We start from the raw sequence: 18,579 nt of genomic DNA, 5'->3' as shown, positions 1-18,579 counted from the left end.
ATACAGGCTATTGTGCTAAGTACTTTAACACCTGTGATCCCCTAAGAACCTGATGAGGCTCACTACAAGAAGGGAAATAACTCAGCCAAAGCCATGTAGCTGGGAAGTGCAGAGCTGAGATTTGAAGGTAAGATTCCTTACTTTCTTAACTCACTCTGTAAGAAATATAAGGACAGTTGCACAAGAAGCAGGTCAAGTGATCTCCAGTGTGTCCTTTGTGGAGCTTTATTCAAAAAGGTAACTGGCTTCTGAGTGGATATTTGAATATACAGTATATGCAGCAGGACAGGCAATCAAGACCTTCAACAATAAATCTTCCCAGATGCTTGGCTGTTGAGATTGTTTTCTGTACTCCTTCCACCCCCTAATCGGTCTACCTCCCTCCACCTTTTGGTTTTCATTTCTTTCCATCAGTAGCCATGGTAACATCCAAAGATAAAACACAGGCAGGAGATTCTCGCAAGTATGTGAAAACATGGCTCCTTGCCAGCATTTTTCATCAGTATAATGCCGAGTACCACATAAACACAGCAGCACTCTCTTCCTCCCACCCACTTAGTGGCAGCCAAGGCCATTTGTGAATCTTATGAGATGACTGACGGGTACATTTGTATTCATAAACTTGCAGATCAGTCTTTCAATATTTCAAAAAAATGCTTGAGCTGGAAACTGGTGAGTTCATCTCACTACTCCCCATTAACTCTTTCCAAAGAACAAGGCATTCTGCTCATTGTTTATCTTAATCAGAGGTAGCTTCCCATATATGCTGATATTCAGCGAAATTTCACCACAAACAGGCTCTTCTGAATTTCTCAGTTAGACTGTGAATACTGAAAGATAGGAGAATGGAATCTGAAAGCAGGCTTGGTTCAATGTGTTTTACTTAAAAACAGCCTTGATTAGATTCATGAATATCTGGTTCACCCAGCCAGAATACCTAATTATTGACTGCATGGTTATAAATCAGAGGAGATTATAAAACAATGATCATCTGTCTGGAACACATTAAAACATGAAGGGCTTGTAGGCATGAATACCATGTGGATGGGTGCATTGTATGTATGTTTGAGGATAGGTGTGAAAACAACGGTCTTTTTTTAGCTTTATTATATTTCTAATTGCCTAATTTGGCACGGATAATTGTTATTTAGAGTTATTAATTTTTTTTAATCTACTGGATTTCTCTCCAAAAGTACTAATGGACTTTCTAGTGGACAATAATCCTTAAACACACAGCCTACATCTTTTTTTTTTTTTTTTAAGATTTTATTTATTTATTCATGAGACACACACACACAGAGGCAGAGACACAGGCAGAGGGAGAAGCAGGCTCCATGCAGGGAGCCTGATGTGGGACTCGATCCCGGGTCTCCAGGATCACACCCTGGGCTAAAGGCAGTACTAAACTGCTGAGCCACCCGGGCTGCCCCACAGCCTACATCTTTAGGATGCAAGACACACTGACCTCATGATTCCCTGACCTCCTCAATTCTAGAAATAGCTGTTTGTGAGTGCTTATTAGGTCAGAGCTATTGATGCTTCTGATGCAGAAAATGTTGGAGTCTGGAGCTGATGGCCAAAAAAGAATTCTTGAGACATCTTTGGTGCCAAAAGGTGGTTTTATTAAAGCACAGGGACAGGACCTAAGGGCAGGAAGAGCTGCACTGGGGTTGTGAGGAGTGGCCCATTACATACTTTCAAGTTGGGAGAGGGTCAGAGAGAGTGTAAGTCTCTAGTCAAGGTTTTCAGAACCTTGAAGGTGCTGTTGCTAGGAAAAGGTCATTTATTACTGTCTAGTAAAACCCCAGTCATGAGACGCTTCAGATGTATATCAGTGGGCCATATGCTTGGGGGACAAATGCCAACATACATCTTGGGGAGGGGGTAGAGATAAGGGAAATTTCTAAAGGAATTCTTATATGTTAAAGTAGACTTATAGGGTCCTAGGGGATTGGGCTAAGCTTGCCTTTTGCCCTTAGCAAAGTGTCAACATCAAGGCAGTTGAATTCATAAAGGAAGGTCAATCTGCCTGTTTCAAGGACATGTCAGTGGGCTGTAAGGAAATTTATTTTTTTTCTTTTGTCTTTTTTTTCCCACATCACTTCTTCTTATGATTGTAAGATGCCCTTCAGCAATGACCATTAGGACACTTTGAAAAAGTAAGGTTTATTTCTTATAAAACCTAGAAATTACACAGCACACCTAGAGCCACCCATGGAGGTCACAGGTAGAGAAAGTGCACGTGCTCTGAGATTCTGCTTTTATTGGGGTTTGGGGTCCACAGTGGGGGCTCATGGGTGGTGGGCTCACTGTTTCCTGGTGTATTTAAAATATAAGACCAGGAATTTAAAGAGAGGGAGGAAAAAAAAAAAAAGTGGCCCAAATGGTCTGTTATCAAAATTAACAAACTTAAACAAAGGAGCTTTGCTGGGGGAGATGACGTGGCTCTTTACTAGTTGTGTGGCTGGCAATGTGTTTATACACAGCCATCTTTGAACTGGATGCCCCTTTTTTTATTTTTTTATTTTTATTTTTAATTTTTAATTTTTATTTTATTTATTTATGATAGTCACAGAGAGAGAGGCAGAGACACAGGCGGAGGGAGAAGCAGGCTCCATGCACCGGGAGCCCGACGTGGGATTCGATCCCGGGTCTCCAGGATCGCGCCTGGGCCAAAGGCAGGCGCCAAACCACTGTGCCACCCAGGGATCCCCTGGATGCCCCTTTTAAATGGATGCCTCAGCTATCAAAGTTTCAATCAGGGGGCACCTGGGTGCTCAGTTAAGCATCTGTTTGCAGCTCAGGTCACGATCTCAGGGTTCTTGGAGAGAGCCCCTTGGTAGACTTCCTGCTCAGTGGGGAGTCTGCTTCTCCCTCTGCCCCTCCCCACTCTCCACCTGGCTCATGATTGCTCTCTCTCTCGCTCTCTCTGAAATAAATAAATAAAATCTTTTTTTTTTGTTTTTAACACTACAACACTTTTGTTAGAAAACAAAATTGTCAGGGCTTATACTGATGAATGCATTTTATGAGAGAGAAAATGGAAGCTTAGAGTGATTAAACAATGTTCCTGAGGTCATGCAACAAGGTAGTAGCAAAGTGAGAGTGGGGCCTAGGTCTGTGCTGCCCACACTTTTTCCTTTCATCCTTGTATCATTTACCCATAGCTTCAGTCACCCACCATCAGCTGCATATGCATCTGAAGACATTCCACAAACTGTGAGACCTTCCAGCTACCATATTTCTCATTTCCTCTTTTTGCATACCCCACCAGCACTGTTAGCACAAAATCCTTCCTAGCTGGTCCACTTCAGCCTTTTGCTCAGCTGCCCCCTTGATTCCTACAAATCTGTCCAATTCTTCAACTGTCCCATCTTGGCACTCATCGACCCTTGGTACACCCTAATCCTGGAGTCCACCAACTAGTGATGAAGCAAGCCAAGAAAACAGGTGGACTGTTTGTACACAGAGCAATGTTAATCAACCTCAGTTTCGTTCTCATTATTCCTGGGTAAACAGTTAATACACCCCAACTTGACTCCCAGTCACATTCCCCACACTGTATTTCAAAGGTTCTGCCCTCAACTCCTGGTCACAGCCCCTCTTATTCTTTGTTCAACAAGAAGCTCACATTCCATTTCGCCAAAGTGATGTAAGCCCTTTGACGTGACATGCACAATGCTCCCCTCTTCATATCAATCATTTGTTTCTCTTGCTTCCATCTCAGAGGGAGAAAAATATTTCATCTCAGAATCTATACCATCATGCATTGCCTTTCAACAAGTTTTTTTTTAAAGATCTTATTTATTTATTCATGAGAGACACAGAGAGAGAAAGAAGCAGAGACAGAGGCAGAGGGAGAAGCAGACTCCATGCAGGGAGCCCGATGTGGGACTCAATCCCTGGACTGTGGGATCATGACCCCAGCTGAAGGCAGATGTTCAACCACTGAGCCACCCAGGCGTCCTGCCTTTCAACAAATTAAATGACACAAAAAGGAAATAATCAGTCAAATCCAGAATGGGAGGCATTCTACAATATAAATGGCTGAGTTTTTTCAACTAATAAATGGCATGGGAGAAAAGGATTGTCCGGGAAGGGCTGTTGCAGATTGAAAGAGATGTAAAAGAAATCATAACCAAATGCAGCATACAGACTCATGTTGATGCCAATTAGAGCACGCTCTATATGGAAAGACATTTGGAGACAACTGGGGACAATTTCAAATATAGGCTATTAGATGACAGTGAGAAGTTGATGTTATTTTTTTTAGTCTGATAATAGCACTATGGTTATGAAAACAAAGGTCCTTATCAGTGTAGAGGTGCATACTACATTATTATGAGTGACATGATGCATGATATCTGGAACGTGTTTCAGAATGTTTTGGCAACTTTTTCTTCCCTGTGTGGGGAACGGATGAAACAAATTTTGGAAAATACTAGTAACTATCCAAAGCTGGGTGATGGGTAATTATAGATTGTCTGTACTCTTGTGTATGTTTGAAAACATACACGCTAAAAATTTTGAAAATAATAAAAAAACTGAAAATCTTTTAAAAATTGTTATTTAAAATTATTCTTGTTCCCTAACATAGTAAATCTACCTCCATTTGATCATTACTCTCTTGTCTTCAAAACAAGCCTCTTCTGTCCTAATCTTTTCTGAATAGCACTGTTTCCGGAAGCTGTAATTATTTTCCCATCTCTCCTGAAACCCTGACATTTTAAGAAAAGAGTCCAGATCACCCAAATGATATTCACTCCTTATCCCTCCCTCCCAGCTCCTCTCGCCTCCAGCAATCTGACTATTGTCACTGCTAACTTTTCTAGCTCTAAAAATCTAGGTGCTGAGCCACTACCCAACACACAGAGGTCTGTCTCTCCAAACTCTTTCTGCAACCACCTGTCTCTTTTCTTCTAGCCCATTCTAAAGACCGGATTACATTGATCAACTCACATAATCATCTCCACAATCCTATGAGGTAAGTACTAGTATTATCTCCATTTACGGAAGGGGGAAATTGAGGCTGAGGAACACTGAGCATGTAACATTGTTACATGCTCATACAGCTAGTAACTGGTGGGGCTGGAAGCCTAGGAAGCCTGCATTGGCCCATGACCTTAACCACCATGTCAATTGTCTCTTATTGGAGTCTAGCACAGGGCTCCTTCAGTTCCACCCGCCTGTGTCCACAGTGTACAATGCCATAGTAGATAAATATGTTTGGGACTTGGAGGTTCTGTCACAGTGTCCTGTTTGCCCAGAAGAAGGACCTTTCTGCTGTTAATGGGACAGTCTGATTGTCAGCATGGTCAATAAAATCACGACAAATTTCACTTTATTTTTAATAAATAAATTTGTCAGCCAAATGATCCAAACATGACAAGCTGAAAACTAAATCGACAAAGCAGCTAGTGAATGAGCAAGGACTTTATTCTCTAACGTCTCCTAAAGCCAAGCAGCAGCAGTCCTACTCAGAGATGACAGGAAGGTGAAGGTATTTTAGGTAATGATAACGTGGCCTCTAGAGGTACTATTTTTGTAAATCTTATCATTTCAAATGGGAATAGATGAATCTGTTTTTCTTCTATTTTCAGGAACTCCATGGGGGAATGAAGTCCAGGTTCCTGCAGGTGGCCCCTGCCTAGGCAACCAGCCTCACTGCTGCCACCACTTGCTGATGTCTTCCACACGGTCTCTTTGCAGGTTCCTGATGGGCTGTGGAGTTTAAGCCCCAAGGCCAGGAGTATCTTTGTTTCCAGCACACACCTATAAGCCCACACTGAACTATAACCTCCTTGGCTGTCCCTTTTCTCCACTTGTTGGACTCTCAGAGCTCTTTGCCATGCCCTTATATGTCTCTCACTCTGTTGTACTTGTATCCACATTTTGGGGAGCTCAGCTGAGCTGGGAGAAACCCAGCTGAGCTGTCAGGTGTAGAAGCAGCCTATAAAACAAGACAAAAATGAAGGCATCAAGCCCTTAATCACTTACTGCAATAGTATAAGTCATCAACTCCTTTTCCATTTGGTCCCACAGAATGGTACATGAGTTATCCAGTGCAGACCAGAGGGTCCTTCTGTCACGTGAGTTTTGTTTTATGGACTCTGACATGGGATGCAGGGGGCAAGCAAGGTGGGCTAGAAATGAGCTGAGCCTAATGATGGGAGGGAAGTGTCTTCAAGGTTCTCCCCCTCATTTCCTGTAAGAGCAGCTGGGGGTGGGGTGGGGGGCAGGCTACAGGACTCTGTGAAGGGCCCAGTGAAGAGACCAAGAATGAAGGTACTGCAGGTTGGAATATAAAGATGTGAAAGATCATGACTGCAACTCCCTGCAGACTTCTGTGCCCTGGCTGTGCCCCAAGCCGGGCATGGTGAGGACAACTTCTCCCTGAGGCCAGCCATAGAAGGCCTCTGTAATTGACTTTAGCCAGGCCTAAAGAATCACATCTATGCTTTTAATCTGGAGCTGGACTCCTCACACATCAATCTGTCTACGCTACTGAATTTTAAGTTCTTGAAGGCATCAGTCATGACTTACCTTTGTTTCTCCACACAAAGTAGATGCTCAGCAACCTGAAAGATCCTGTCCATTGAGTGACTGTTTCACCTGAGCATTTCCATTTGGATCCAATCAGAAAACCACTGGAATAGAATACTCTTGCTCTGCTTGTCTTATCTGTTAAATCTTAAAAGGTACAAATTTAATACACTTTAACAATGTCATACCAAGATCCACCTAATTCAAATCTGTCCCCAAAACACAATTATATTACCTTTGGCCACCATCAAAAAAATAATTCTCTGGTTTAGTAGGTCCAGAAATTAACACAGAACTGCTACTTGTACTATCAAGTTCATGTTGTGCTGATTCTGGTGCTTATGACAAGGGTTTTGAAAGTACATGAATCTGATTGATATTCAGAATTTAAGGTTCACAATGACTATTGTTTTTTTAACTTCCCTTCATTTATTATTAATGTGAGGCATCTCAGGAATATCTGATTTTGTTTAGCATAGTTGTTTTCAGTCTGATTATTCTTGATATTGCAGATTCTAAATGCTTGGAACTTGAGTGCCCTGCCTTCAAGATATATCCCTAGGCAATCTATAGGGAAAGTCATGGTTTCAACACACCTAGAGGAAGAGCTGTGCCTTATGCCTCTTTCCTTCCCCAGTCTATACTATGGGTCCTGGGATATGCCAAAGATTCAATACACAGTTGTCATATTGAATTGACCTACGCTTTATCTTGAATGTTTGATATTTAAATAATTGTCCCTCTTTCTTTCTGATTTATCAGGAGGAAGAGGCTCTTATTTTAGGAAACACGGTCTTGTGGAGACGAAAAAATGTTCCCTTCTTGCCTTTTAGGTTCTTTGGCTGATATAATAATTAAATTGACACAAAACAGATTAACAGAAGAAAAACAAATTTAATTACATATATACGAGATTCTCACAAGGACATGAGACTCAAAGGCAGTTTGGCAATTGAGGTGTGTGTGCCATCCCGAGTTAAGAAGAGAGTAGTGACCTCGAGTTCAACAGAAGAAAAATAAATCACAGGAAAAGTAAATGTGTGGTAAACAAATGCCTGCCAAACCATGCAAATTAGTCTTTCTGATATAAAAATGATCTCTGGTAATAGCTCTCTTCCTTATACAGGCCTGTATCTAAAATCTTCTGGGCAGGTAAGGTGGAGGTAAGAAATTCCTTCTAAGTCTGCTGGGCCTTGATTGCCTTCAAACCAAAATAACCCACATGCCAAAGTAGCATATTTTGGGGTAGTATATTCTACTATCTCTTAGTCTCTGGATTATAACTTCCTGATTTATCTACTGTATTTCTTCACATGTATTATTAATGCAGTCTCAGCAAACCACAATAACATTTTGGATTTTATCACCCAGCAATATTAGTCTCTATTTTGACAAAATTCGATATTAACTTTTGATTACATGTATTTGCAGAATATGCAGCTTTAGTAAAGTTGGAGATAATATCATTAGATTTTATTAATCATTTCCAAACTGCTGTCCTGAGTATCCTGAAAAGATTGTTACCACTTCTTCTTCTGCTTATTAACTTTAAACCGTTGAGTTTGTTCACCCACATCTGTTCTCTTTTTCATTTGTATCCTGCCAGGTATTAATTATCTTTTGTAGAGACTGCGGAAAGATGGTGTTTGAAAAATGCTTGAAAAATATGATATATGTACAAACACATGGCACAAGTAATAGAAAGTACTAAATGAAAGTCCTCAACCAAAGCAAAAGCATAGAAACACAATTAATGCCAAGTGAACTATGAAAAAGAGCCAATACACAGCTTTTAAACTTTAATTATTGCCTGTGTCACACAGAAGAAAAAAAAAACTATTTCTAGCACTTTGTGTACCTGCTAAAGAGTCTAAATGGAATCAGATATATAGGTATTTCTCTGGTAGTTAAAGAGGTTTGTATCCAAGTACTGTGTAAAGACATTAATTAAATCCCAATTTCAATCTGTGCTAAGACACTGCTCTCTTGAAGCTGTAAATAAATGAGAACTATTCCAAATAGATTCAGTGCACTGCACACCAAGGGAAAACAGGAGTTTGGGCATGTAGACAAATGCATTGCCAATTAGCTCTTTCAGGAAAAAGGAAAAGGTAGAAGAATAAAAGTGAGGTCTTATTAAACATGACTGAGTCACAGATCACAGGACTAATGGTGCTGGACCTCTCACACATAAATATGTATTAAGCCCCTACTGTTTGTATAGCATAGAAACATATAGTGTCTAAAGGCCTTCATAATCCAGTTGGTGAAAAAACATAAATTCAGGAAAAGGCATTGTCACAATTGTCTACATACAAGAGCAACACTCAAAAATCAATCACATTTTTATACCATACAATGACCATGAAGAAAGTGAAATTTTATAACACAGTATTATTTAAAAATCCCTTCAAAGAAGATGAAATGCTTAAGTATAAGCCTAGCAAAATAAGTACAAGATCCATCTGGAAAAGAAATTACAAAATGCTGATGAAAGAAATCAAAGCAAGCCCACCTGGAGAGAAATACTGTTCATGGATTGGTAGACTCAACATAGTAATAAGTCTTCTCCCTAAATTGATCTATTGATGTAATGCAATTTCCATCTAAATCTCACCAAGGTATTTCATAGACATAAACAAGTTTATTCTAAAATTGATATGGAAAGGGGCACCTGGGTGGCTCAGTCAGTGAAGCATCTGCCTTCAGCTCCGGTCATGATCTCAGGGTCCTTGGGTCAAGACCCACGTTGGGTTCCCTCCTCAGTGGGGAGTCTGCTTCTCTTTCTCCCTCTGCCACTCCCCCAGCTTGTGCTCTCTGTGTCAGGTAAATAAATAAAATATTAAAAAAAAAAAAAAAAGATTGCTGCTAAGATCCAGCAAAGAAGACCACAGTTGGATATCAGGAGTTCAAGATAATTTGAATAATGTTTGAGATATCCAAGTGAAAATGTTAAATTGACAGTTGGATATGCAATTCTGGCACCGAGAAGCAAGGTTTTAATCATGGAGGAGATTCTACAAAAGCCTTTTACTGATTCCAAGATGTTAAAGTCTCCTACATACAGATAGAGATCGATACAGAGGTAGAGGGCAGCCTATGTGGCTCAGCAGTTTAGCGCCGCCTTCAGCCCAGGGTGTGATCCTGGAGACCAGGGATGGAGTCCCACGTCAGGCTGCCTGCATGGAGACTGCTTCTCCCTCTGCCTGTGTCTCTGTGTCTCTGCCTATCTCTCTCTCTCTCTCTCTCTCTCTCTCTCTGTGCCTCTCATGAATAAATAAAATCTTAAAAAAAATACAGAGGTAGAATTAAAGATACATAGTGTATGTTCAGGTGTTAAGAAAAACTGTAGACAGGATCTTGGATCTATGGTTCCTAATCTTTTAGGAATCATGCACTAAAGGATTAAAATTTAAGTACCAAAAGAATGGGAATAGACAAATATTTTGAATGGGAATGGACAAATATTTGGAAGGGAGAAAGGCTGATTCCACAAACATAAACTGGTAAGTTCAAATTTAAGCACCAAAGGACTCTAGAACAGATGAGGAATAGTATGATTTGTGTGCTCTTCAAAACCAAAAATAAAAAACTTCACCATAATTACTAAGTATCAGAACAGACCAAAGATTAGTTGAATTCATTCTATCCCCTTAGCCTAAATAATTTGAATTAAAATGTGTTATAACTAGGACCTGGATTTCAGCAAGTCACTTTACAAACATTCTCAGAATACCCTTAGAATAAGGTAAAACTAGATGGTGATAATATTAGAGGGATTGACAGCTGGTTTCAAAAAGTAGACTTATGGTCCATCAAGAAGAAGGTAATGGTGATCTGCAGTGCTTTAATGATAGTCCTGTCCTTTTTCTAATATTATTACATTTAAATTTTAATACTTGGCTACAGAAAATGATTATTGGTCAAATTGGCAGATAATAAGGTTAAAACAAAAAAAGAATACCTTGAATCCTAGCATTTCCATACAAGTCCATATCTTCTCAACTGGTGGGGATTTTGTACCTCCTCTGAAAGACATTTTGGTAATGTCTGAAAGATATTTTTTTTTTGGTTTCCATAACTCAGGGATCAGGGAACAGGGAAAGTGGTGCTACCAATATCCAGTAGGTAGGGCCAGAGATGCTGATAAACATCCTACAATACAAAGGACAGCCCCATCCTTGCTTCCATCAACCAAGGAAGAATTTTCCAATCCAAATGTCACTAGTGCCACTGCTGAGAAAACCTGATATAAGTGAACAGATTAGAACAAGGAGTCAAAATATAGCAAAATTTAATAACAATCATTTTAGCATTATATATTTACTTCCTCCCAGTATCAACTGTGTAAATCATGCGCAAGGAATTAAGCATCATTTTCTTCCACTACAGCAGTCTGGACGGAGTCTTCTTGCTCCAGCTATTTGTCTTAAGGATATAAACCCATTCCCACAGACTGACTTATCTCTCAGAGTTTCTGTTTCTTTCTTTGTATAAAAAGGAGGCTTCCCTGTGACCCAGAAATAGCGCTACTAGGTTTTACCCCAAAGATTACAGATGTAGTGAAACAACAGGACACTTGCAGCAATGTCCACAATAGCCAAACTGTGGAAGGAGCCACGATGTCTTTTGACAGATGAATGGATAAAGATGTGTGCGTGTGGAATATTACTCAGCCATCAGAAAGGATGAATACCTACCATTTACACTGACATGGATAGAACTGAAGGGTATTATGCTGAATCAAATAAGTCAATCAGAAAAAGACAATTATGATATGGTTTCACTCATATGTGGAATACAAGAAATAGTGAAAGGGACCATAAGGGAAGTGTGGAAACTGAGTAGCAAAAATTAGAGAGAAAGAAAAATCATGAGAGACTCCTAACTCTGGGAAACAAACAAAGGGTTGTACAAGGGTGAGTGGGTGGGGGGATGGAGTTAAAAAAAGGGGGGCTGAACATGATGGTTTTATTATAGGCTGGAAAATAGCCCCAAAGACATCCACATTTGAAGACCTGGAACCATATTTAGATAAATGGCTCTTTGCAAATGTGATTATATTGAGGATAGTGGTGTGGATTATGTGAGATTACCCACTTATCCTAAGTGCCATCACAAGGATTTTAGTAAGACAGAGGCAGAGGAGAATAATATCATAGAATAGAAGGAGGCACTGTGCCAATGGAGGGAGAGATCAAAAAGATGCTGTCAGAATCCAGGGACTGCCGGCAGCTACTAGAGGCCAGAAGAAGCAAGGAATGGGTTTTCTCCTAGAGCTTCTTGAAGGAGCACAATCATGCCAAGGCCTTGATTTTGGTCCAGGGTTACTAATTTCAAACTTATGGCCTCCAGGGATGCCTGGATGGCTCAGCAGTTGATCATCTGCCTTCAGCTCAGGTCACGATCCCGGGATCCAGGATTGAGTCCCACATCAGGCTTCCTGCATGGAGCCTGCTTCTCCCTCTGCCTGTGTCTCTGCCTCTCTCTCTGTGTCTCTCATGAATAAAATAAAATCTAAAGAAAGAAAGAAAGAAAGAAAGAAAGAAAGAAAGAAAGAAAGAAAGAAAGAAAGAAAGAGATGCAGACACAAGCCAAGGAATGCTGATGGCACCAGAAAGTGCAAATGGCCAGGAAGAGACTGTTTCTTGAGGGAATGCAGCCCTTAGACTTCTGGTCTCCAAGGCTGTGAGAGAATAGATTTCTCTTCTTTGAAGCTACCAAATCTGTGTTAATTTATTACAACAACTTTGGGAAATTAACATGATATTCTAAAATTATTTTTTTTTTAAGATTTTATTTATTTATTTGAGAGAGAGGGAGGGGGAGAAGAGGGAGAGAGAAGGGACAATCTGACTCCCTGCTGATCCCAGGACCCTGAGATCATGACCTGAGCCAAAATCAAGAGTTGCCCCTCAACCAACTGAGCCATTCAGGAGCCCCAATATTCTACACTTCTTAAAATAAAATGGGGAGCTGCAATGTCATGAGAGTAAATAATTTTGTAACTTAAATAACCAAGATTTTCATGTGTTTGTGCACTCAGAGGTATGTGCCTGTCATAAATGCAATGTCGCCTTACACTTCCTTAACAGCAGATACAGTATAAAGAAGCTGAGGCCCTGTTTCCCCCTATAGTATGCCAGTTCTCTGTGATACAATTCTTTTAAAGATTTTTTATTTATAAGTAATCTCTACATCCAATATGGGACTTGAACTCATAACCCTGAGATCAAGAGTTGCATGTTCCACTGACTAAGCCAGCCGGGCGCCCCATCTGTGCTACAATTTTAAAAACACATTGACATATTGAAATTTGTTTAAAGAAGAAAGATCAAGAGGAGAGATAAATCAAGCATATGACAAAGTTGAAAAAAAAATAAGTAGTGTTAGTGCTTACCTTGAAAAAACCTTGCAAGGAATATGGCAACTGGCCTCAAACTACACAGAAGTCTGCCTACTTGCAGGAGAGAGAAGAGATGATATTCTCTTTGGCTCTAAAGATCAGGACCTGGAACAAAGGAGATGCTATGTGAATGCAGACTCCATAAATTAAAAGCCTCAAATTTTTATGGAACTGCCCGAGTGGTGCTAGACTGTCTGCCACCTGAAGGTGAATGAATGGCTACCTACTGGGGAGTGTTATCTAGGGGATTCCTGCATAAAGTAACATATTAGATGAGAAGCCCCAAGGATCCATTCAAATATGATTCTGTGTAATTCTACTGCCATTAGGAACGTGAATTAAGTCAAATTCCTCTCCTGCAACATCTGAAGATGTATTCATTTAGTGCTTAGCCTCCTGTTTTCCAGACCAATAAATGGTGGTTTCTTTTACCCTTACTGATAATATTACCATCCAACATGAAAGCACTCTTGATCTTCTCTGAACACTTCAAATTCTTCTTGACTTCTCCAGGTGCAGAATCTAGTGCAAAAACCAGCCCTGAACCTGGGTGTTATCAATTAGAAGCAGAACCAGATGGTAGCAGTTTATATTCTGTTTTCCCTGTTAAAGTACTTACTAACACAAACTCACTTTTGCTTTTCCAAAATGGTGAAATGGTCAACCTTTGCATCTTTTCTATTTCTGAACTTCATTTTGTAGAGCTTCCTGATCCTTTCCATATGAATAAGTACACTTGGCAGGAATTGAACTTAGTTCTATTTGTTTCTAACCTCTAATTAAATGCTAATCCTATCCTCCAGAGGGCAGGTGTCCTAAGCCAACTGCCACTGTACTTTCTCTTCCTTTTCTCATGTTCTCCAACCAACTAGATAATTTTTTTTTTCAATTTTTATTTATTTATGATAGTTACACAGAGAGAGAGAGAGAGAGGCAGAGACATAGGCAGAGGGAGAAGCAGGCTCCATGCACCGGGAGCCCGACGTGGGATTCGATCCTGGGTCTCCAGGATCGCGCCCTGGGCCAAAGGCAGGTGCCAAACCGCTGCACCACCCAGGGATCCCCCAACCAACTAGATAAACAAGACAGAACCCAAGAGAAAACTCAGAACCTTCCTCTTTGGCTGTGCCTATAAAAGAGAAAAGCAATCTGGAAATCAAAGAACCAGTTATTTGAGAAAGAGAACATCAAACTACTGGCTTGTCTAATATTTTAACTGCTTCTGGACCAGCAGAGTAGTTGTTATCTCCTTCCAAGCTGAAAGTGCTTAATGAATGGCCATTTTGAGGGCATGACCAATTACGTCCATGGCTCCAGCCTGTGATATAATTACGTAAGAGAAATCAAATCTTTGCCAGTGGTTTCCAAGTATTCTACAGGAGCCTACAATTCTAATATTGGTTCCTCTTTTTAGAAAGAAATTCTTGAGAGGTACAATTATTATGTACTATCATTTACAGTATCCCCACTGTGATGTTGTGATTTACAGTAAGAAATATATATTTGGTCTTCATCCACATTCCAGGCACACAGCTCTTAAAACTCTTGTTATTTGCTAAGTGAAGAGAACATTAAGGTGTTTTTTGTTATTCTGATGATATGACAGCTGGAAAGCCCTTAGGTGGCCTAAGGATGAGGGCTGGTTGCCAGGGGGCCTAACCATGTGATTAAAGGATGGAAATTTCAGTCTCAACTTTGTACCTCAACCTCCAAGGAGGGGAGAGGAGCTGCAGGTTAAGTCAATCACCAATGGCCAAAGTTTTTTTTTTAAGATTGTATTTATTTGAAAGAGAAAGTCCAAGCAGGGCAGGGAGGAGCAGAGGGAGAAAGAAAAGCAGACTCCCAGCTGAGCAGGAAGCCTGATGTGGGGCTCAAACCCAGGACACTAGGATCATGGCCTGAGAAGGCAGATGCTTAACCAACTGAGCCACTCAGGTGCCCACCAATGACCAATGATTTAATCAATCATGACAATATAAGGAAGCTTCCACAAAAATCCAAAAGGACAGGGTTTGGAGCATTTCCAGGCCGGTGAACACATAGAGGTTTGGGGAAGAGTGGTGCACTCAGAGAGGTCATGGAAGCTCTATGTCCTTTCCCCACATCTTGCCCTATGCATATCTTCTATCTGGCTGTTCCTGGGTCACTTCCTTTTATAATAAACTAGTAATCTTTTTTTTTTTTTTTAAGATTTTATTTATTTACCTGACAGAGAGCGCACAAGCAGGGGGAGTGACAGAGGGAGATGAAGAAGTATACTTTCCACGGAGCAGGGAGCCCAATGCAGGGCTCAATCTCAGGACTGCGAGATCATACCTGAGATGAAGGCAGGTGCTTAACTGACTGAGCCACCCAGGGGCCCCAATAAACTAGTAATCCTATAAGTGAAATGTTTCTCCAAGTTCTATGAGCCACTCTAGCAAATTAATGGAACCCAAGGAGAAGGTTGTTGGAACATCCAATCTATAAGTAGTGGGTCAAAAGAATAGGTACTAACCTAGATTTATGATTAGTGCTTGCAGTGGGGGAAGGGAGTCTGGTAAGACTGAGCCCTTAACCTGTGGGTCCTGAAGCTATCTCCAGTAGACAGGGTCAGAATTGAGTTGAATTGTAGGATACCCAGCTGGCACTGGAGAATCGTTTGGTGTGGAAGGAAAGAAAACTACAAGTTGGATACCCATCAAAAACACAGAAAAGTGGGGACCCAAGGGCACACTATCAAAAAAAATTAGACTGACAGCTTCTTAGACATGCTTCCACTAAATTAAAAAACCCTATTTAGGCATTTATGCATGTAAAATTTTGACTTCAATTGTCCTGGAAAAAATTGACAACCTGCTTTAAACAATACACCAAATTTATTTCTGAAACATGCAAACAAATCAGCAAAGGCTCGTTTGAATCCATTGACTGTTTTATGCAAATGAATTATAAAGTCAAGATATTCAACTTAAATCTAAGTTGCATCTCAAAATTGGAAATGGAATGTTATATCCTAAGGTTGTTTTGTTTTCTTTTACATAGAGCAATTCACTCATCAACCAACACAAATGCACTGAAATCCCACAAGGTACATGCTCATCACTAATAAAAATGATTGGGATGCATTTTATTCAAAAAAATACCATGTAAATGCTGAATAATTATGTAATTATTTCAAATCTGATTTGAGAGGCAAAGCATCACTATTTGGCAAGACTTGTCCTCTGCTCCTAATTACTGAGCAACCTTGAAATTAACTCTAAACAATGACTGGCATCTTATGTACAAAGGCTTTCATATTTTTAAGCTCTAACATTTTATGCTAGAATTGAGAGTTCTCATTTAGTCCTCCTCATAGAAGAGTCACAAAAGTTGAAACAGTGAAAGGCAAAAATATTTTCTAGGAAGTAGAAAACCAACTTGGTTTCCATTAGCAAGATAAAGAGCATGCCTCCAAAAGCATGATCAACTGGTCTGTTAAAGTGAGTTCACTGAGCCAATCAGGCATAAATATAAACTATATGTTAACACAGAATATATTAAACTCCATTCCCCCTAAAACCCAAATGACTACATCTTTCCTTCACAAAGCAGTCCTATATTCTATCAAGTATTATAGTAGTTTTCAAACTGTGTTCTACGGGTCCTGAGGAGCACTGCTCTATGTCAGAGTCCTACATGTGATCTTCCTGATGCAAACACAGGCTCTGCCTGGCTTGAGAAAGCTGCCCTCCCAACATGAGACTTGGTGCAAGGCTAGTCCGCCACAGTCCCCAGGGGGAGTGGCTGTCAAGGACTGTGCCCTCTCACCCACCAGCCCTGCTCATATACATATTTGCATGCCCAGCCTAAGCATGTCCATTTAGAAGCCTTGTAGTGTGTGTTGGGGCAAGGAGGGCTGCTCTCCATTCCCCTAGACCCCAGGTCCATCAGATGGCAGGGGCCTTTCACTTGGGGGCTCCCCTGCCCTCATCTGTGCTGAACCATCTTACCCATGCCCAGTGTCATTCCATGGGGAAAAAATGGGACAGTGGAGGAACCAGCACTGTCTCTTTTGGCCTCTTGCTTTCACTATCACAGTAAGTGAACAAAGGCTATATTATTACTTTTCACTGGACTTGTTTTCTAATTGACTACCATACCATCAGGTGCAAGAGTTCCAAGGAGAGGTTGTCAAGAGGGGGAGGTCATGAGGGAGATGTCATGAGGGAGAACAGAGAGGGTAGGTAACAACAGTTCTCCGGCAAACCGGTCCCCAAGGCATACCTACTGGTTTCAATCACATGGCTCTGTGTCTACCTGTTTTATACGGTGAAGCTATGAGGAAGATTTCAGCTGAGAAAAGGACTGTTCACGGCTTACCATCATGCCTGGTACACAGTAAGAGATAAATACATATTAGCTATGATTACTAGAAATTTGAAAAACATTCTAAATAATCATGCCATTTTAGAAAGGAAAGAGCCCAGGATAACGAGCCAGATCATCATTCATTACAGAAGCCTCCCTCTCAGGCCAGGGAGGGCTCACCATCACAGTAAAGGGGATCTTGAGACTGTAGGGAAGTTGTAAAGAGCGTGATGGACCCTAACACCTATCTTTACTGGAATTTTCAGCTCAAAGATAGGGATGAGATGGAAACATGCCTTATATGGACCCAGTGATTAACAGACATGAGAGTTCTTGCTAACACCACAGCAGTCATCATATACCCTAATGCCTACTGTTCAGTGAATACCTACATTGTAAACATACACCAGATGGCACTGTATATGTTGTCAAAATTAATCCTTTAACAAAACCCTGAAGATAATCCCCATTTTACAGATTAAGAAACTGAAAATAGAAGATAGAGAATAATATTTCCAAGGCCACAGAGTAGAGGATGAATTCCAATACATCTTAACCACTTTATTACAAAGTCTATGCTTTTAACTCCTACTCATAATGCCTCCCCACTAGCATTCCAACTTGCACTGAGAGAAATCATATCTGTTCTATTACTTATCCTTTGTACTGGGTACCTTAACAGATTAACTAATTCTTTCAAACTACCAACAAAAGAGTATTTCCAGATAGTCAAAGCAAATTAGCCATGACTTGCTCAGGCATATGCAGTGAAACAAAGCCAACAAGCAAATAAAAACAAAATCTAAGGATCTAACAAAATTTTCAACAAGTCACTGGCCCAATCCCTAAGTGATGCCTTTTTAATCCTTTTACCTAACAGTCTCCTCTCCAAGAGTGAGCGATGAACAGAGTCCCACCAGCAAACTATAAGAAACACCTGATTTGATTTTTTCCCTAACTCCAGTGATCATTTTCAACTGCTCTAGCCACACGCTCTTCCTTGTCATGTGATCAAAAACCAGGTCTTCTGATTATGACAACAGAACAGGAAGACGTTAAACTGGTATCTGTGGGTTTTGAACGCTTTAAGCTTTTATTAACCTGTGTTTTAACTAATTCACAGTGAAGAGCCAAATCCCAGAAAGTACTACACACAATTTCACCCTTCTGGCACTACCACCACCCTACTACCTTAACAACCCTTCCTCACTCCCAGCCTGCTATACAATGTATATATTCCAGAAGAGAATGTAAACTTCAGACAGCATGATACTTTAAAATTAGTCCACTGCCCAGCT

General features: G+C 40.5%; 1 protein-coding gene across 1 annotated transcript in view; it reads right to left on the bottom strand.

The window, feature by feature from the left end:
• Positions 1 to 18,579, bottom strand: part of LOC144306414 (uncharacterized) — a 192,653-nt gene that overhangs the window by 134,045 nt on the left and 40,029 nt on the right. The window contains exon 3 of the mRNA XM_077885840.1: positions 6,544 to 6,690. Within this exon, the coding sequence (XP_077741966.1) occupies positions 6,544 to 6,690 (147 nt within the window). The remainder of the gene's footprint in view (positions 1 to 6,543; positions 6,691 to 18,579) is intronic.

Source organism: Canis aureus, chromosome 37, assembly GCF_053574225.1.
Source record: "Canis aureus isolate CA01 chromosome 37, VMU_Caureus_v.1.0, whole genome shotgun sequence".
NCBI classification, from domain to species: Eukaryota; Metazoa; Chordata; class Mammalia; order Carnivora; family Canidae; genus Canis; species Canis aureus.
This window is presented reverse-complemented; position numbering and strand designations above follow the sequence as displayed.